This window comes from Antennarius striatus, chromosome 11, assembly GCF_040054535.1.
Source record: "Antennarius striatus isolate MH-2024 chromosome 11, ASM4005453v1, whole genome shotgun sequence".
NCBI classification, from domain to species: Eukaryota; Metazoa; Chordata; class Actinopteri; order Lophiiformes; family Antennariidae; genus Antennarius; species Antennarius striatus.
Genome location: NC_090786.1, coordinates 10,902,193 through 10,924,158, shown reverse-complemented (window position 1 = coordinate 10,924,158; position 21,966 = coordinate 10,902,193). Strand labels below are relative to the sequence as shown.

Sequence of the window (21,966 nt, the reverse complement as noted above, 5' to 3'; positions counted from 1 at the left end):
GTAGCCTGTAAATTGAAGGTAGCACCTTCAATTTACAGGCTAATTTACAACATAAGTAAAATATCTGAAATTAAAAATAAAAATGGTCAAAAGTGACACTCAAGATTAAATCTGAGACTGTAAATATAAACAGAAATATAGTCCAAATTCTATGAAGTAATATATTTTTTCAGTTAATTTTAATAATAATATGTATATGAATTTTGTTTAAACACAAAATATCAATAATTTGTTCTCATGCTGTCCTTATTGCTCTAATAATACACTTATTGTTCTAGACATTAAGTGTATAATAGTGTCGAATGTCCTTTTTTACAATGATCCTGAAAGTTTCACCTTTCTTCTTCTATTTTCTGTGCAGATATGTGATCACGAATCCACCGTATGAGTTTGAGCTGGTGCCCACAGACTTGATCTTCTGCCTCATGCAGTTCGACCACAATGCAGGCCAGTCCCGGACAAGCTTGTCCCACTCCTCCCACTCTTCCCATTCCTCCAGCAAAAAAAGCTCCTCCGTCCACTCCATCCCGCCCTCCAACAGGCAGAACCGCAGCAGTAAGCCCCGGGAGGCTCGTGACAAACAGAAGTATGTGCATTCATGTGTTCCTCTGACTTTTACCCTGCATGTTGACTGCTGTATACCAAACCTGTGTTTTGGAGGTGTGTGTTTTTTAGTAGTCTGTGGTGAATATATAACCTGGCAAAGCACTGTATTTGTGTGTTTGTGGCATGTTTGTGTGATGCGCTCTGTGCGTATGCCTCTTTTTTTGTGCATTTGCTTCGTAATCATTTGCATGTGTTCTTCACTCTCACATTTCTGCAATCACAACACAACATTGAATTGGTAAACTCCGTTTATTAGACTCAAAGCCTGTCAAGACTCTTTTCTTATAAATGGGGTCGGCAGCACTATAAACAGTAAAACCACTTGTTAGGATGCAACAGCCATTGAGGTTAGAAGCAAGTTTACAATAAAAGTCTCGACCACAGCTAATGGAATGACATAATCTAACAAAACACACATTCAGTATGTTGTGCAGTCTATGTGTTGTATCTGTCCTGGTAGTTTGTAGTTTCTTGTCTAAACTCATTCGTGGAGTAAATATCTGTTTATGGGTATTTGTGCTCATTTAGCACTCATGATCAGTAAGCTTGGATCATCGATGTACTGTATGGTGTTGTAATATAACTTGACTGGTTCACTGTTACTATTTAGGTCACCCCTTACTTGTAGTGTGGATCCTTTGTTCTTTATGGTGCTTCTGTCCTGCTTTACTGCATGTCCATGTTGGTAGCCCTCTGTCGCAGGCTTTTATTTGATGTTCTGTTTATTATTAAGATTCTTTGAATTTGGTGAAATAGTCAGACTTATGAGGTAAATACATTTAAATTTAAATATTTTCCTGAAACAGATCTGTGAATAATTTTTTCTTCTGGGAGAAAAATGTAAACTCATGTAAATCAAAATCCTGACATATTATCAAAGCATGCAGATTTGTTTATTGTAAACAAGTATTATTATATGGTAGATAATACGGCTTCATTACATCTACAAATCAAGGTGTACGATACAAGTTAATATTGTACGGTAAATTGGTAATAAATGGGGCAGTAGTGATTGTCAGATGTGTATTGACTGTAAATACCACTCACTAGATTACTTACCTCTCTTTCTGAAGTGCAACAAGGATGAATAGAATGGGCCAAGGTATGCAAGTTAACGATTCTGCATGATATAGCAACCGGTATCTGGGTTTCTGATCATAACCATGTCCTCTCTGGATATTGTTATGAAGAGGGGACTTTTTTATTTATGTTCTTCAGATGTTAAGTTAATCATGCCTCAGTTTAAGTTTTGCTTTCATCCAAAAGCAAACTGTCGCTGCTATTGCCTCCTCCCTGCCATGATCAGGAACATCTCCACATTGCATGAGGTTGAGATGACCCCCCCCCCCCCTTTTTTTTTGTGCTTTCACATTAATTATTTAGTTGCTGATCTGAATATTCTTTTTTCTCCAAACAAACTGTTCTGTAATTTTTCATACCCTCCAATGATTTATTTCCACTTGGGATGGTTTGCAACGTCTGAGAGGTCTGTGTGTTTGTGCATCTTCCCTCCTGCTGAATGCTGTCAGACCTTTGTAGCAGACATTAAATGTCACATTTGCCATTTATTATTATTATTATTATTATTATTATTATTATTAAAGAAAAGATTTGCATGTCACCCAACCGAGCTTACATGTAGGTCAGGCTGATTCACATCCCTCTGATGCAGCCAATTGCTTACTTCTTCACAAAACTTTAAGAAAGTGTGTCCAGGGCTGTGCCATTGGTCACGCACAGAGAGTGGGAGGTATAACAAATTTAAAGTCTAAATTGAAGGAGGATAGGAGTATGTAAGTCCCCTCCTTGTAACCCTCTCCACCTGATACGGTGGTTTGAGGCGACAACACCTAGTTCACCGTATCAGTGGCAGACTCTAGAGAGAGATGGCAGACATCTTTCTTCACCTCAGGCACAATTCTACACATCAAATGACTGTGCTGAAGCACACACCTTAAGCATGCATAGACAACACACACACACTCACACACACACACACATACACACATACACACACACACACACACACACACACACACATTCAAAGGACGCAAATGAATCTCCGCATATGCAAGCACGCATGTGAATACCCCCCAACGCGCGCACACACACACACACACACACACACACACACACACAAACACACACACACACACACACACACACACACACACACACACACACACACACACACACACACACACACACGACTTGCTCCACATAGCAAAGTTATAATTTGATATTACAACTTCACCTAAAACGAAGTGACACCTTGAATGGTTTTGCAATGCCCACAAAGTGCTGGAGAGAGTTTACAAACTTCTGACAGCTCGCATACACTCTTACCTTTCCATGTGCCGTGGTCAAAATCTGCAACCATCTTTTGTAATCTACTTAATCACCAGAGTGGAATTCATTATCAAGGCCCAGCAGTCCATCCTAGTATCTTTAGTCACTGTTTAAATACTAGCTGTAGTTTTCTGGTAACAGACGGTATACATCAACTTGCATGCGTGTCATTGAGTTACCAGGAACTTGAGCTCATTGGATTATCTTTCTGTAGTTCATCTCCTTTGTCTCCATTCATACACAAAATAGAATCCAAAGCCTCAGGATTTGGCTTGAGTTTTTTTTATACAAGGTGCACAAATTTCAGGAATTAATGTAACCCCCAGTCACACTCAGAACCATGCAACTTAAAAAAAATTCTTTCAATATTAACCTAGTTGAGATACTTCACAGAAGTAGCTCAAGATCCTTTTAGAGAGTATTTTTCCATTCTTTATTATATTCATGGGGCAAAATAACAGAAAACTTTTGCATGACTCCATTAAAAGAGAAAGACCCAACACAACTCTGTAATACTTGACTACAAAATGCCCTTAGAATTTTTGTACATTGGTTCAAAATAAAATCATTACACAGCAAATTTGAAATGTGATGAATTATGTTTAATCAATCAAGTTTTATTTATATAGCACTTAATTATGGCAATATTTCAAAGCCCTTTAACAGACAGAAAAACCCAACTGAACCCTCCAGAGGAAGCATAAGCGACAGTGGTGGGGAAAAACTCCCTCTTTGAGGAAGAAACTCTGGGCAAGACCCAGACTCTTTTGGGTGGCCATCCGCCTTGACCAGTCGGATGGAACAGAAATAAAATGAAGATACGGACAGGGTATAAGAAAGAGAGACAGAGAGAGAGTGGCAGATAGCCAGACGAAGTCAGTATCTTTATGGTTATAGTTAGATAGTTAGGCTGCGTTCACCGACTCCTGGGTTGTTGCCTTTAATACATGTTCCCCATCATGTAGTTTGTTAATTCAAGGCACAATTACAGCTGCATGGATGACTGTATGGTGGCACGGAGGAAGAAAGGCAGCAGGACCCCAGCCAATGTATAGAAGAGGGGTGATACTGGTTGGATTGGAGGACAGGTTCATAGCGGATGGGTGGATGAGGGGTGAACTTGAGAAAACCTTTGAGGACATAGAGCACAGAGACTCCAGGGAAGAAGTTGAGTTAGTAGGGTATGATTGGAGATTAGGAGAGAGAAGTCGGAGAGGAGGAGGAGTAACAGAGAGGGTCAGAGAGAAGGAGGAGAGAGGAGCTCAGTGAGTCTTGATGATGAGTCTCCAGCAGTGTAGGTCTATAAGAAAAAGAACTTAGTAGCCTAAGCCGCTTTAATTGTAAAATTTTTGAAAAAGAAATGTTTTAAGTCTGGTCTTAAATAATGAGAGGGTGTCAGCCTCCCTAACTGAGGGATAAGTCGGGGCTTGGCCATGAAGGGCTTTTTAAGTGAGGAGGAGTATTTTAAAATCTATCCTAGCTTTCAGAGAGCCAATGCAGAGAAGAAAACACAGGAGAAATATGGTCTCTGGTACTGCTCCCCGTCAGAACACGGGCAGCAGCATTCTGGATTAGTTGAAGTGTCTTCAGTGCCTTTTGGGCAGCCTGAAAAAAGTGAGTTACAGTAATCTAGTTTGGAAGTGATGAAAGCATGGATTAATTTATCCTCATCATTCCGTTCTAAAATATGCCTGATTTTAGCAATGTTTTGGAGATCCAAAAAGGCCGTTCTAGAGACCTGTTTTATGTGTGTGTTAAACAACAGATCTTGATCAAAGATGACACCAAGATTCCTCGCAGTGGTTTTGGCCTCAAAAGTGCTGCCATCCAAGGCTATTACATTACTGGGCACTACATCCCTAACGGTTTTTGGGCCAATGAAAATTGACCTCAGTTTTAACTGAATTTAGATACAAAAAGTTATTGGTCATCCAATCTTTAATCTCTTCAATACACACCTGTAATTTGCCCGACTGACTGACTTCATCAGGTTTAATCGAGAGATACAATTGCGTATCATCGGCATAACAGTGGAAGTTGATGGAGTGTTTCCTTATCAAATTACCCAGAGGAAGCATGTATAAGATAAACAATATTGGACCAAGAACTGAGCCTTGAGGAACTGCAGAGCTAACTGTAGTGGACTGGGAGGAGTTGTCATTGACGTTAACAAACTGGGAACGGTCAGTTAGATAGGACTTAAACCATATCAATGCTGATCCCTTAATACCAGTTGTTTTGTTCAGTTGTGCCAATAGAATATTGTGGTCAATTTTGTCAAAAGCCGCACTAAGGTCCAAGAGAACCAGTGTAGAAACAAGTGGTTAGTAGGTCGCCGCTAACCTTGACAAGTGCTGTTTCCGTACTATGATATTTGTCACAGACAAACATGATTATTTCAATGCAACCACAAGAACGCAGTGACATTCAAATTGGCTCAGTGCACCAGAACAAAACATGATCTGAACCACAGTTTAATGTAAGTCAGAAAAATGCGTTGTAAATGTATCACTAAAACTGAAGCAGCATTGTCGATACGTACTGTTTCAAACTAACTCTGCCTTCTCTTCTTTCTCTCTTGCCTTGTCTTCTTCAGAAAAGAAATGGTTTACAGATGAACCAGAAAATGCCTACCCACGAAACATTCAGATCAAGCCCATGAGCACTCACATGGCCAACCAAGTCAACCAATACAAGTCCACTAGTAGTCTGATTCCACCAATCAGAGAAGTTGAAGATGAATGCTGAACACTGGGGATTTTTTTGCGCACTCACCAGATATCTGTATGCTATTTAAAAAAGACTGGAAGAGCTCACCCATGGAGGAGTGATGATGATGACAATGATGATGACAGGGACACAGAGGACTGATCCACTTCTCTTCACTCATTCTTCTAATTACACAATGGACTGGAACCTAAACTGGAAGGGACCTCTATGTGTATACCTTTAATGTTGCTTCCATGCACTTGAACATTGTTTTATTTATTAATATAACCATAGTGATGTACATAATGACAATCAAATAAGGATTGTACAGCCCCTTCCCCCTAGCACTTTTTGGAATTATTTTAAGAATTTAAAAAAAGAGAAAGTACTTACTGTAATTCTTTGCAATAGTTCACCTCGTAATGTGACCAGAATTCACGGCTGGTTATCAGAGGGTTGGGAGTTTCAGCAGTGAAGTCATATCATCTCCCAAAGATTCACCCAGGTGTGTTACATCAAACCAGCTGGGCTTGTGAACTTCACATCTCCTGTTTGCTTTTGTTCTATTTGCACTAAAATTGAACAAGTTTCTTTGACAGAACAAGTGGAACCATCGGACTATCCCTGAATAAGACATCACTGAGGAGATGAGGAAGAAAGAAAGGAAGATAGGAAAAGAAGGAAATGAGGGAGGGCTGCTTGGCTTTCTTAGACATGCTAATCTTGTTCTGAGGTTGTTATACATCATGTCATCGCTTCAGGTTTGCCACTTCAAAGTTAACTCCTTGTGTTGAGTGAGAGGATTCCAGTCCTGCCGAACAAAATCATCTTGCAAAGCAGTAGGGTAAAAAATGAACGGTGCAGTGTTTGTGTTTACTGGCTGAAAGGGAATCCTGAACCTAAATGTCTTCTGCCGATATGTCTGATCATAATGCCTGTGACTCTGTTTTAACTTCCTATTGCATGATAGTGCCTGAGCCACCTCTATAACAGATACAGTGTGGTTGATCAACCTGTACACATGGGAAGGATCCTAGAAGGACCCTTTATTTCATGTGTGTGGGAGAATTTCTTTATGCGCAAGCTCTCCCTCTCTCTTCCTGTTGCTGTGTGTGTGTGTGTGTGTGTGTGTGTGTGTGTGTGTGTGTGTGTGTGTGTGTGTGTGTGTGTGTGTGTGTGTGTGTGTGTGTGTGTGTGTGTGTGTGTGTGTGTGTGTGTGTGTGTGTGTGTATACACGTGTACGTACGTGTGCCCTGCTTGTGTATTTGGTTTTGCACTGATCAGTGCTTTCATTTCATCGGCTCTGACGGAACAGCATTCAGGATATTGGCTCTAAAAAAATAATTAAAAAAATAAATCAACAAAATAAAACCAAAAAACAAGTTAGAACAAAAAAGTAGACTGGCATAGAGGGTTTGGATCTACTAAGGAAAACATGTTGCATCAAAAACTAAGCCAAAATCCCCAACTATGATTGAGCTGACAGAAGCAGCAGCTGCATGTCCACTGTTGATGCTTTGCCGCCGTCTGCGGCCGAATTGGGATCACAGAAGAGTTGTGCATTTTATGAATGTTATTTTCTGTTACTTAAAGTTCATGCCTGAGGAAAGAAATGCCACATATCGCAGAAAAGTGGGCATAAATGGGCCCTCCTTGGATAAGAGCAACTGCCTGGCACAGGGTTGGCACGGAGGCAGTAAAGGGCTTGGATGTTCTCCGTTGCCAATCCAGATGTGACACGACTGAACTCTCAGGAGTTAAGCTGCTGTGTTCAGTCCTCTAACACGGGGAAGTGCTCAAACATAGTTGGGTGGAAATGCAACAGTGCTACAGACTGCCAGTAATGACACTAGAAAAGAACCTGTGTTCTTTATGCTAGCCTGTGTGCACTATGGAAGTCTACTTTGCACATGTTTTGGCATCAACTAGATCCATATCCCTTCTAAGATATGAATTGAGGATTAAGGTTGTAGCCTTGAACTCTCAAGACATAAAACTGATAAAAATATGTAGTAGACATAAATATTTTTTGTATCCACTAACATAATCAATTTTTACTATTTTTTCTAGACAAGAAAAACAAATGAACATTAAGGAGATTTAAAAAAAAAAATCTGATAATATATTCCACTATATATCATGACCATATCAAATCACCATTTATCTCACATTGTTCTAAAATAAAAGATTATTTTTTTAAACCAATCATATAACAAATTGATCAACACTGGAGCCAATTAAAATTGACGCTGCATAAAGCTTGCTTTGTGAAACTACCATCTTCAGCCTGGCAGCTCAGCTTGGTTGAGTGCTTAAAGAACAATAAAACTTTGATTCATCTGAAGCCTTTTTAGGTTGATAGATGAGCTGTGTCTTCTAAAAAATGTTTCTACTACTAAGCATGCCTAACTGCAGAGCTGGAGCTGGATAATCTGTTAAAGTAAGTATTTACTGGGGGAGAAAGTAGCAGATTAAGTTAGTAATAATCATGAGAAGATCACAGTTGCTCTCTCTGTGTGCAAACCAGAAATGAGCCTCATTAGACATGATTGACCTAAATTAGGTCCTTATATGTAAAGGAAGAGTGTGTCCACTACACCATAGTGTGGTTGTGTTTTCCACAGAATATTTCAAATATGACATGGAGAAACTGTCTGTTTCATGCAGTTATTATCCTGAATGGGCTGTAATAAAAAGTAATCTAAAAAAGAAAATTTTACAATATTAAGAAGAACATAATATTGTGCTAAATATGCTTGTGTAAATTCAACCCATTATGTAGACCTTTTTTTTTTTTTACAAACAAAATTATGTGAGCTTCAATGTCCGTTTATTGGGTGTGGTGCAACTATACTGAAGCCTCATACTCATTGTCCTGAAGTGAACTTTTGAACTGTGATTACATGGTTGTCACACTTTGTAGCAAATAGATTTCTTTTCAGAAACTATGTGAGTAAAATGTATGTATAATTGGATCGTCAACGGCAGACCTGCTTGTCTCAACCATGCGAAATAGGAATATTTAATAAGGATGATGAATCATCATACATGGAATTGACAAACAGACAAAAAAAGGCAAATGTGTATCTTTAAATGAAAGATCCTGGATTCTTGTAGTAATGTGGACACTTCAAATTAAAGTGGAATCTGATCTGGGTTGTCAGTCATCACAAAGATGGAAGGTAGCACCCATTCAGTGAAAGCTATCCAAAAGAGAGAATATCCTTAATTTTCCTGTCGTTACTACTTTTGTTATCACGGGGTTTACATTCCATTTTGCTAGCTTGTCATTTGTCACAAACTTCCACAGCTACTTCTTCTTTGTTTACAGAGTATTTTTGAGGTACTTAAAATTATTTAAAAATAAAATGGTACATGCTGCAAACTGACACAAACAAAAACTCACAAAGCAATGCACCATGAGCTTTCATTACACTTGATTAAATATGCTTTTTTTCTACCTGGGTCCCTCATCATCCAATTCATTCAGGCTGTCCTTCCTACACCTTGTCATGTGTGTCTGTTTGATGTTTTAGGTCTTTGAATTGTATACCTCTAAAGTTTTTAGAGTGTCTTTGAAGTGCCATGAAGAGTTTAGTTGAGCAAGCATCCTTCAGTCATTCAGGGACACAAGCTCGCTTTGAGGGAGCCGAGTCAAAGTGTTTTTATCCACTGTGAGAACAGTCTCTTGTACTGACATGGAGAACATCCAAGCCATCAATGCCTCCATGCCAGTATAGTGCCAGGCAGTGCAGGAGGTCAAGACAAGGGCCCATTTAAGTCCCACTATAGCGACAAGTGGCATTCAAGAGGCCTGCAGGCAGTGCAGCCTTCAAACCACACATATCACCTCTGCTGTGTACTTGGTTACAGGTTACGTCATGTGGTGTAGTTCAATATGGATGACTGAAAGATGCAAGTAGAAACCCATGCCTGTGACATCAGACGTGTCCACTGAATGAATCTAAGACTATGATGTGTCATATGTTAGTGTTAAAGTATTTTACATTAATTTTGTTAATCAATTTTTTGCTGTAAAAGATGGGTATAATAACTTATTTACTGGGAACTATGCCAGATATAACAGAACATATAATACTTATGGGGATGGGAGGTGGGTCTCAAGTCTTAACAATACATTAAAATTGCATTCAGCAATTTTTATGTTTATTTTTAATTTGTCAATATCTTTGCCTGCCTACTAGTTCAGGAAGAATTCAGGACATGGCTCTTCGCATCACTGATTCGTCAGCACGTCATCAATGAAGCAAACGGGGGTGTGACATAGAAGACTGATTAGTTCTGATGGTTTCCAGATATGATTGATGAATGGATTATTTGATGGTGCTGAGTTGATCTACCTGACTCTGTCAAATATAATCTGCTGATAAATATATTGTCTTGTACAAAAAGTTTGTACATAGATTGTACATGATTTCTTTTTGTATTTTCTCAAATTAAAATGGATGTATTTGTGTTCTAAACCATGAAATTCTCCTCTCCTTTATTTCAGTTACAAAGAATATCCTTTTTATTATCAATTTTAGGACAAGCAGTGAATTGACTAGCACATTTTCTTTAGTCATGTACAGCACATGAACTCATGAGCACATGAATTCATTATACTTGTACTGTACATTAATGTTATACCTTTTCAGAGGGAAATATACTGAATTTATTTTCTAGCTTCAGTTCCTCTACTGGAACGTTCTTTTACCGTATTTTCCAGACAATATAAATGGTCAGTTATTTATGCATGCTACATTGTCATCACATTTTAATTAAAATATACTTTGATTCCGATTGGTGCAGGGATATACTGTACATGATATCCTTTCGCAAGCATCACCTGTTACAAACCAGTGAAAACAGCATGTGAAATTACAAGCCAATATTACTGGAATAATTACAATTTACAAACTGTGGCAGGGACTTGTCTGTCACAAGGGAGTAATGGCCTTACAGGCAGTCATCACTTCTGACAACAATACACTCCCCCTGTATGCTATTTGGTCAGTAGGTCCAGCATTGTACTTAAAAGGGACTGACACACTTAACATAAACCACACACTGAAGAATTATGCTTTGGGAACCAATTCATTTCAGAAGTTGTTGAACAATTGTGTTCAGTTTTCGTTTGTTGAACCTTTTGAAAGTCTGTGCACATCCACTGGTAACGACTTATATCTGATACATACCCACGAATTTTGGAATGCAGTTCTAATATAAATCATCCCTGCTTTCAGTCCAATCAGGTCACAACTTTACACTGTCAATGGACAGGTGCTATAAAAATTTCAAAATACAATTGACCCAGTGCCTGACCTCGACTATTACCAGGGGAAGCTGCAGCTAATCCCCACCCTACAGAAGGGGTGAGTGACCCCCATGGTCCGAGTCGCACCACCAATTCACTCACCCATTGAACTGGTATTAGTCTTGATTTACGTTTGCTGACATGCTATTAGCTGCTCCATCACTTTCACCTGTCAGGCTGTCTGTCACTGGGGATCCACGCTGATGGGTGGGAATGGCATTGGAATCCGTCAGCATTGACTTGTATATCTACATGGAGACTGACAGTGGATGAGCAGAGTACATCATACCTGGTATCTCAATGTGCAGTTGTGTCAGCGCTGTGCACCATATGGGGATGCGCGGCATCTTCATTTTAATGTGGATCGGGTTTACAGATACGGCTACACTCAGACAGTAATCCTCATCCCCTGTTGGAGCTTTAACACATCTGGGGCAAAGACTGGACAGTGATAAGAAGGTCATTAAGCCATGGCAAAGTTAAAGGATGTTTAACCTTTATGTAAAATGACAATATTCCAGCTGAAATAATCTGCTTTTTGATACACTGCATGAACACTCAACTGTGTCAAAGGCACTGAGAGTCTCCTGAGAATCCTTCAAACATCATGGCCAGCTCCAATTTCTAGGTGTTATGATGAGGCAGGATGAAATCTCAGACATTGACCCTCTCCGCTCTCATAGCTTTAAATCAGTGGACATCTCATAAGTCTCACCACACTGCATGCCCCTCCCTCGCACTCGTCTGCTGAAGTGTGCAATTTCACACTCCAGCATCAAACAAGACGGTCAGAAGGAGATGTATGACCCACCCTGGCATTTGTCCTCATTTCTCTCACAAATGTGCAAACACTATTACCCTTGGGTTATCCTAAGCAGCTTGGTGAAGACTCCCAGCCTCTCTTCACTTCTCCTCAGCAAGATGCATAATCAAAACACGACAAGCAACAGGGACGGAGGGGTAAAGGATGGAGCAAGATTGTGGGGGGGGGGGGTGATGGAAGTGGAGCAGATGTTTGTGTAGCCGTTGATTTGTGGAGTGATAAGGGGGCTACACAGGCAGCTGGAATTGATGGCTTGTTAGTGAGGACAGACCCCTCTGTGAGTTGTTTTCAAAATGATTGATTTACAATAAAGTGGCTCTGGGTGTGTGCATGCAGGCAGAACTGATGCAGATCGATCCCACTGAAATTGATTGATCAGCCATTTAGTCTGGCAGTGTGTTTACCGAACAAAACCAAACAGGACACTCCTCAAGGCATCTCTGCATAGCCCATAAAGCAACGGAGAAATGTTGCCTCTGGGCCTGCCTCATTACCTTGGCACTGGCAGCAAAAACAAGCCGTATCAGAATATGAACCATAAAAACGTAATCATACAGTGAGAAACACTGGCATAAATGTTTATGATTGTGTACTTTATTCTGCTATCAACATGTCCTTCTGTAGCTTGGAGATACTATGCCTTTGAAAATAATGACTCAGGTGCCGAATTCCTTATCGCAGTGTCACATTGAGACTTTCACAGGAGGGTCGTAGACATAACTAATAACAGTAGACTTCCGTAAACAAGCACCTCATTCTCAGTAACACTTAAAGCTGACACAACAACCTTTACCTGCTTTACTATTATTGAAATGACTGTCATACATAATGTAAAATAGCCGTCAAGTGTTAAAGTGCCTCATCTATGGACAGTGTCTTTAGCAATTTTTCCAAACAGTGCACACAAGGGTCTCCATGTGCTTTTGATAAGGAGCTGTATTGACGATATACCATGTGACCTTTGTGACTTTTTCTCACTTCCTCCCTGACAAAACAAACCACTCCAGCTCTCTGCTAAGGACTTGAATCACCTGTCCTTAGACGCATCATCCTGTTATTTGGATAATTGCCAACAAGAGCAGGCTTTTCCATTTTCACAGCAGCATGCAATGGCAGCATCATGTTCCTTATTAACAATTTTACACACTTGGTCGCAGTGAGAGGGTGTCAGTATGCCAATATTATTTACGGTCTGTGGTGCAGGCTATTCAGGGGTGGCTGAGTGTTGCTGATTGCTCTGACAGAAACTGACAGTACCAAGAACCTGAGATCCCCGCAAATCGACTCAGCACGGTGTGTCCGTCTTAGGGCATTGGGGTGTGTGTGCAGTTGTGAACCGAGCGATGAAGCGTAACGCCATACATGTGCGCCTGATCACAAACAAAGGCAATGCTTCTCTTCAATTTCAAACACACTGGCCAATAGAAGATTTATAATTTGTGTAATTTTGCTTTATTTTCCCACTGAGAGTGAGCTCTCCATTGATGTCATGATGGGTCATTTACTAAATCAAAGAGCCGGGATGAGGCAGGTAAATGAAATGACTGTCCTGGGGAGTATTGAGCTCCTCAGTCAATCTGTCTAATCTGTAATGATTTTCATAACACTGCCGTGAAAGATGTTAATTATTGCATGGTCCCCCTTGATTTCTGGTGAGTTCAGCTGGAGGCAATAAACAGTGGAGCATGAACACACACACACACACACACACACGGTTACACTGCATCACCTCAATCCTTATGTGCTGCTGCTTATATGTGTAACAGATGACATGTTTGTGCGTGAGACTGAGACACAGTGCAGCATGTAGAAAAAAATACAGATCCAAAGCCTGGGCCGCATCCCAATTTAGCTGTGATAATAGTTTCCATGACAATGAGGCATGCTCAGCCCATCAGTTGTGGCTCAGATAAACAGTGATCCTTTAAGAAAACAAGAAGGTCATTACAGCAGCTTGTCAAATCAATGCCCGGCGTGTCGGAGTTGATTAAGACATCTCCCCTCAGCTCTGACACTCTGTCAATACCTCCATACACACAATGCACTGGTGGATGGGTGGGGGCGGGGTTGGGGTGGTGTTTGTGATGGAGGATTCATGTGTGTGTGTAGGAGTGTGGTGCATGGTGCACACCTGCTTTAGCACGCACATGCAGACACCTATGCAAGCACACTCACAGCGCTTAGATGATTGGAGTGAAATACCCATCAGTCAGGGAGCCGAGGTGGACTAATGATTCCCTGTGCTGCCTATTAGAACTACATGACAACTCAATCCTGCTCTCGGAAAGAGAAATGGAGGAGAGGCAGTGATGGGATGGGAGGGTGGGGGTGATGTGGGGAGATGAATAACGAGACAGAGGAAGAGAGGAGGAAAAGAAAAAGTGACCTTGCAGCTGCATCATTTGAGTTCAAATTAAATAGGCAACAGCAGCTAATCTTTACCTGTGGGCGATTAACAGGATTACGAGAGAACAACAAAAGCACAGGGATTGGCTTTCTTCTTTTTTCTGTCTGTCACTGCCACTGAAATTTGTGCCTTGTGTCCTCATCTGGAATAGTTGCTGAATCAGCTTCCAGTTTGGTGCAGATTATTGAATTCTGTATCTGACACAAAGAATAGTTTGCTCTTACATACGTCATTCATTATTCTGTTATTTCTAATAATAATGGGATGTTCATGTCATTCTGTTTTATTTGATCCAAACTGTAAAACAAAGATAGAGCTATCAAAACTCACAAAGGCACAGTGTAAAACTTTACTTCATTGTAAATAATTGAATACTATTAGTAAGAAGAGATTTACTTCAAGTTTACCCTCTGCCCTCGGTTTCATAGCCTCTCTCTTTTCACAGGGTAATCAATATGTTTGGGAAGGCAAACAAGGTTAGGCCGATCAGCCTGTCTGACAGAGAAAAAAACATCACTAATGCCCGAATGTGAAGGTTCACGGCTAAAGTTTACCCACACATAGAGGAGAAGGAACATAACAACCAATAAACCTTTTGCTCAGGGACATTCAAACCAACTCCATTGAGTAGCTCAATATTTTGTGCTGCTGGCAATAAATCACCATATCCATATGAAATGGTGAATGATTTGTGTGGGCTGGTTTGTTCTGAGAACAAGCCTGCTTTGACTTAATTAGTATTTCACTTCAATAACTGAAAGTATGTGTTTACAAAGACAAATGAGATTTTTCCAAATCCCTGCCGCATTTAGGCATGTTCAGGCATCTAGTTTTTTTCTTTCTTTCATTTATTCATTTTCAGTAATTGCTCATCCTGTCTCCATCCCATTCTGGACTCTGGACACCAGTTAGCAGTTTATTGCAGGGTTGAGTTGAAACAGCTAAAATAGAAACAATCGAGTGAATCTAAGTTCAAATCCATCCATATATCCATTTTCTGTAGTCATCTTGTCTGTAGCTGCTGTTGTGTATTGTGAGTCATGGGCTACGCTGCAGCCCATCCCAGCTGCCTATGCGAGGCACTGGTGACGTGTATGGAGCGTGTCCCGCCTCTCGCCCGTAGTCAGCTAGGAGAGGATCCTACAACACCTGTCACCTGCAAATCAGAAATAGCAACTCTACACGAGATCATTTTGGTCATCTTGTATACAAGAAAGTAGATAGATGGATGGAATTTGTTTTTTTTCTAGCTTTTGTTTTTCTTTTTTTCTCTAGGCGACCACATTGCAAAATTTTGAGCTACTCAATTTGACTGAAGGGTCTCTGCCACTCCTGAACTTTACTGCACTCGTGGCGACAACCTACAAGTCAATAAGCTACCTTTAAATGCCGTCCACAGAGAGAAGAATTATATCTTTAAAACATGGGCTCCCTACCACTGACCAATATTACTTCCATAAAGACTGGATTGGCTGCACTAAATAGCTGCTCACCTTCAGAGTATTCATGATTCAAGGATTTCATTTGTGCTAAGCCTCACCCAGGGGAGGCCGGCTGGATCTCCACGTCTTTAGGAAAGGCCTCAGAACAAATCTCCTTCACCTTTTCCTCACAATTAGTCACAGCCCTGTGTCAAAAATTGACTGCTTCTGTATGTCTCTGTCACTGGCCAAGGCCAAGCCCAGCTGTTTGAGAGGCTGCCCTCCAGAGGACCCCAGAGATATGAATGGAGTGCCCCAGGAAAAACCGCTAAATCTGACATACAACACAAAATACTCCACCCTCAGGTCAAACTACTGTGGTGCCTATAATGTTTGGTATTCATATGTAATGTATGAACATTGTATACAGTTCAAAGGCATTCATGGGAAGTATTCCCCAGTGTTTTGAAGTAGGGAGCATAATGTCTGCATCCACAGGGCTTCCCATGGGGATCTACCGTGAGAGTCGCACACACTGCAGCAGCCAGGTCTGTAACCGAGTAGGATATCATTTGTAGGTACACATCGCTTGGCTCAATGTACACTACATTGTTTGTTCAAGTATTTCCTCGTGCCTCAATAGAGTCATACAGAATTGCCCATGTGTGAAAATCATCTCTCCTGAGGATTTGTGCTTGATGTTGTTCTTACCCAGTTGTCAGATAAACTAAGAATGGACAAACACACAAAGTCCACACACAAGCAGCATTCCTACCCTTCAGACCTGGTATAGAAGTAAAAGCCACTATGTCCAGGAATTTCCCATGAAATGTTCAATTGTTCAAGCCTTGTGAGTAAAATCAGTGGGTGTCTTAATTTGTGTCATGTGAAGTATTGGACATAAAAATGCAAACATTACATGTCTTCTGTCATTACATTATCTATAATTGCTGTATGTCCTCTGCCAAACGGATATGCTTTAATTTAGGAAAGTGTCCCTTTTGATATTTGTCTGGTGTCGTACAATTATTTGGAGAATCTTATTTTACATGTCTTCTGTTAAAATTCTGTTAAAGGAAAAGCCTTGGATTGTCAGGAACAAAGGGTCAAATTCTCACTCATAATTTGCATCAAACAACACCACTCCAAACACAAAAAACAAAACAAAAACATGTTGCGTTGTTGTTGTACAATATTTAGCATTGACACTGACAGTAATTAATATGCATTAGACTGTGACTTTGTAGCCCCTCAGGATGGTTAAATTAATTATGCGAACAGGGTCATTTAACAGCTTTATTCAAATCAACCAGTTCTCGTGCAATAAATGACACATAATTACACACACGATCTAAAAAGGTTGACAGAGACAAGTAGAGAAAAGACGCGCTCATCTCTCTAAAGCACAAAGGGCGCATATCTAATAATACAACACAATAAACAAACAAACAAAAATTGTAGTTAAAGTAAAACCTGTGCAAACAGGATAACAGAAAGAACAGCTCATGTTTCACATCAGCTGAATCTCACCTCTCACTGAGTAGCAGGTGTGATTCATTACAAAGTGATGTTATTTAGCCTTATTTATCTTCTCTGCAATGCACACGGAGGGGTTACAGAAATACCAGAAAAGTGGCTGATTTAGTTAGTAAAATTTTCATATCAAGCCTTGTGACAAGTAACGGAGAATCATACATTATGTACGCAAATGTGACACGACCTTGAGACTTCTCAGCACAGGCCATATATTACCATCAGAGTGACCTTCCTCTCCCAAAGATACATCTGATGTGTTTAAGGCTGCTTTACAATGCATTAGAGGAGCTTTACATGTGCTGAGCACAGTTTATTTGCTCATACATTTCACAGGAAGAATTTAGTGTCAGGTTGATGGGGACCGTTCACAGTGACTGAGTCACTTGTCAAGACAAATGAGCCTGCAGAAACAAGCTGAGGTGGCGGATAATGAGCATTTCAAAGAAAATTCTCACTTTTCTCTCTTTATTTTTTTCCCCAATATCCAGCACATTTACTATTCAGCCAACCCTTGCTCATTCAAGCTAATCATGTATTCTCTCCTGCTGCAATTGATTGACCTGCATCTCGAAGACAAGAGAATGGATATAATTTTTCCCACCAAGTGATGGGTTGTCAGGATCAATATTCTCACTGTTGGTTAAGCTTTTGCAACCTTTACAACGTCTCCAATTGATCTCTCTCACATAATTGTCTTCATTTTCAAATCAAATTTCTTTTTCTTTCATACAGTCCAATGACATTTGGAGTGCCTCCCAGCCTTGCTATATGACCCATTAAAAATGTGAGGTAAAGGGCACAAAACATAAAGTCATTAGCATGTTACATTTATTGTCTACATCTCCCTCTTTTCGCTTCTCACCCTGTGCTATAAACATGTGACGAGAGCAGGGCCATGTTCTATTTCCATATAAAAAGCCCCGTAATTATAGGGAGGGGGCCAGTTTTTCCCCTTATCAGAGGAAATGATAAGGGAGTACCAGGCCCAGTGAAAGAAGTCCATTTTGAAATAATTGGCAGTGGAATTATTTATGACGTTAATTGCCACATTATCGACTAGCTGTCAGCTCCTGTGTCAGTCTGTCGATCTTTCTTAGCAGAAAGCACAAACTCAGCCTGGTGCCCACTGACAAGCTAATTACAACAGCACAACCCTGTATGACAAATGTTACTCTTCTAAGACTGGGCCCAGAAATAAGGGCCACTTTCACCCCTTTGGCTTCTCTGGATCAAGTGAGACAGCAATGTGTTGCCAAATGTCTTCAGGTGCATGAGGGTAATAGTTTGTATACGTCAGACAGAGTGAAAGCCAGAGAGGGTGGGGTGGGACGGGTGGGGTTTCTAGAGCCAGGGGCAGAGTTAAATCTAAATCTCCAACCATCCTTGCTGCTCTGCTATCAGTGGCCAGTTGTCACTCATATAGACAAGCCTTTTTTGTTACTCTGCCACCCTGTAAATTTGCATTAGCTCATGTCAATCAGTCATCAGGCTGCAGATTGATATATAATGACAGGGTGATTGGTCCTGATTTTTTTTCAGAGTCCCACGTCAGAATGTCTTCCAGAGAGGCAAGTTGTGCTTTGCCATCAATATAAAATATATTTTTGCATATAAAACATACATTTTATGTATATACTGTGTATAGTTTTACATAGTGCACTATAGTGTAATGCATCTTACTAAGACAATTAAATATTGACAAAGTCAAAAATATTTTTCTATCCGTTACCATTATCTTAGCAGCCTAACAAATTAAGATTTAATGTTTGAAATGGTGTAGCTTTTCCATTATGACTGTCCCTTATTCTCTCCTCAGACCTGAAACTACAGTAATGGTTCCATTTGGTAGCAATTCAAACATAAAGTACAAGGTGATTTCCATTGATAGTGTAGATGACAAATATTAGAAAACCTAAAAAAAAACATCCAAGTATAAGCATACAAATTAAAACCATGCAAGAGAAACAAACAGACACACAAAACAAAGGCAAACATTTTGTGCAACCAGCTGGAGTGTACATAGAAAATATAAAGGCACTGTTATTTCTCTTTAATTCTAAGAGGACACACACATGCTGGCTGGTGGAGGAGCCTGCAGGGTAACTTTGGCAGAATGTCACTGATCTGTTCTTCTGAAGTGGTGTTCCATTTATTCAGCCGGTGAGTTCCCAAAGAACAGCAGCAGTGATGGAGCTGAGGTCAAGGAGGTCATGCAGGCAGCGCCTACAGGTAGAACTCGGGGCTCACACCCTAATTAATCCACCGTACAGGATGTTAGGCATCCCATTCATCCTTAACGTGCACAGGGTGCATGTTGAACATATGTCAAATGGCTCCAGCACTCTCCGCCCATCCTATAATATGTTTTGTGTTGGTGTGGCAGTATGGGATGCGTCTCTGACGAGGATAGGAAGTGACACGCACCAAACTCGGTGTGTCCCCCAGCCAGCTCCGGTGACTCCAGGCCTGTCAACTTCGGCTCCATCAGTGGTACTGGCTCAATGGCAGTGCCTTTGACACATGTCACAAAGTTTTAAATGTCTGCTCTTTTCAGCAGGATGGCTGGGCGCGTGTCGCAGCCAGGGGAAGGATGACATTTTGTGTCGTGCAGGGGGGAACTTGTTGTGGCTCCCCTCTTCCTGCCTCCTCCAGCTGTCAGCCCGAGTTTCCTCTGAGCATATCAAAACACAGACAAATAAACCTTGTCAGTTTGAAACACTGGCGCTAGTGACCACGCTTCTGAACGTCATGTCAGCTGGAATATGGTCACATAGTGGAATCTTGTAAACCACCCCAAATGTTTAAGATAATAGAGAGAAAGATGTAAACAGATACAGAGTGGACAAACATTCCACGAGGCCATCGCTGACCTTACCAGCATATGACTGTGGATGATTAACATGCTGTACAAAGTTTTTAGATTTCAAAACCTTTACCACAATACCACAAGCCTCTTATGTCAACCAAATGACAATGGTTTTTCTCATTTGCTTCACACGTATAGAAGCAGGGACTAACATAACATAATTGCCATCACATGTAATGACGCGTAACACCTGGCTGTTGAACTGTTGGTGGCTCTACTGATTAGCTCACTGGAAAGAAATACTAATTTAATGGAGATCTGATCATTAAGAAACACTTTATTGTGTTGATAGCAAGACGTTCTTGAAGATCTACTGTATATTAAAAGAGACACGTATTAGTTCAACCATTTTAATCACTTAGGACATCCAGCCAGCACAATTTTACAACAGATAAATTAAATGGCATATTTTATTGGTGTCAAAATTGAGATCATAAGTTTGCTAGAAAAAGAATTTCATCTAAAATATTTAGCGTTTTGCTTTTTAATTACTGTAAAAGGTATTTACTATCCCAATAAATCATTATAAGATACTGTATAAGCATTTTAAAAGAAAAATTACATTTTTGACAATAATGTCTCGTAGTTAGTCTGTATGTGTTACAATGACGGGAATAACTGTTGAACAACAGTCGGAAAGGAAAACTGAGTCAAACTAATACATAATGACACATGGAATTAAAATTTTGTTATATTTGAATTCTGTATTGAAGTTGATATTAGACTGTATTTACCTATAACACAAATGTTAATACCCACATAAATTAACATTAAAAAACTGACATTAACATACTAATCAAATTATTTTTCTGATAAAATTGATTCCACACACCTTATAAAAAGCGTCTTACATCAAAGTACACAGGACAGAATGACCATGCAGCAAGTTCTCCCTGTTCTCCCTGAAACTTGTATGAATCTTTAAGGATCAAAGTTTTGAAGTATCTTAATGTTTAAAACAGCAGTGAGTGTGTGTGTGTGTGTGTGTGTGTGTGTGTGTGTGTGTGTGTGTGTGTGTGTGTGTGTGTGTGTGTGTGTGTGTGTGTGTGTGTGTGTGTGTGTGTGTGTGTGTGTGTGTGTGTGAGAGAAAGAGAATGAAAGAGCTGAATCTTCGCCAGGCCCCAGGTGTGTGACCGTCACCCCTTTCACCCTTGATTAGTGGGGATAGGGGATGGGTGATCCATCATGGGTGTCAAACAAACGGCTGCAATTGGCTTGGTCTGTTTGTCACTGACTCCATGTGTGTGTGTGTGAGTGTGTGTGTCTCTGCAGATGACCGCTTGCTGATGCTTCCAGGCAATCTTGTCAGTGGGAGTGTCATCTCTGACTTTGACTCAGAGAAACAGAGGCAGACCCAGCTCACCAAAGGAGGCCATAACTATGGGTTGGAGTATGAACTGAAAAAAAATTACCCTTACATAATCATAACAAAACCTTTTAATGAAGATTTTTTTTTCTATGGTACAAGTGACTTTAATAAATAGGATATTGATTTCCTCCTCCGTCCTTCTGTTGATACCAAGTCATTCAGGTACCCATTACGCCGGCCGTGCATCAAAGTTGATCATTTCGGATGAATCTGTTGCCTTCTGAGTGCTTGCCATAGTAGATGTAGCGACATTTGGTGAATACACCTAAAACCAGAATGAGAGCAAAGATTGTGTGAGGAATAACACATGCTGTAAAATCTAAGTACAAATAAGAAAACATTTATCATTCATTCATTTTCATGAAGACAGGACAATCGCAATTGTCAGGTCTACAGCCGCTTATCTACCTTGTGGGTAACGGGACTACCACAGCTAGCTATGGGTCATAGTCAGGGTATACCTCGGACAAGATGCTAGCTCATCGCGGGGTACATCTGTCACTGGAATTGAAAGTAATCAATTGTTTTAGCATACTGCAATAGCTCACTGATAGACAAGCTCC

At 40.4% G+C, this 21,966-nt stretch overlaps 2 protein-coding genes across 2 annotated transcripts in view; one reads left to right on the top strand and one right to left on the bottom strand.

Moving 5' to 3' along the window:
• The window catches only part of LOC137603423 (calcium-activated potassium channel subunit alpha-1a), a 131,999-nt gene extending 125,240 nt beyond the window's left edge, over positions 1–6,759 (top strand). Inside the window, exons 31-33 of the mRNA XM_068326876.1 lie at positions 362–586; positions 1,680–1,708; positions 5,552–6,759. Of these exons, the coding sequence (XP_068182977.1) occupies positions 362–586; positions 1,680–1,708; positions 5,552–5,703 (406 nt within the window). The 3' untranslated portion in view covers positions 5,704–6,759. The remainder of the gene's footprint in view (positions 1–361; positions 587–1,679; positions 1,709–5,551) is intronic.
• A 13,628-nt stretch (positions 6,760–20,387) lies between these two features.
• The window catches only part of lrmda (leucine rich melanocyte differentiation associated), a 215,657-nt gene continuing 214,078 nt past the window's right edge, over positions 20,388–21,966 (bottom strand). The window contains exon 7 of the mRNA XM_068327441.1: positions 20,388–21,668. Within this exon, the coding sequence (XP_068183542.1) occupies positions 21,589–21,668 (80 nt within the window). The 3' untranslated portion in view covers positions 20,388–21,588. The remainder of the gene's footprint in view (positions 21,669–21,966) is intronic.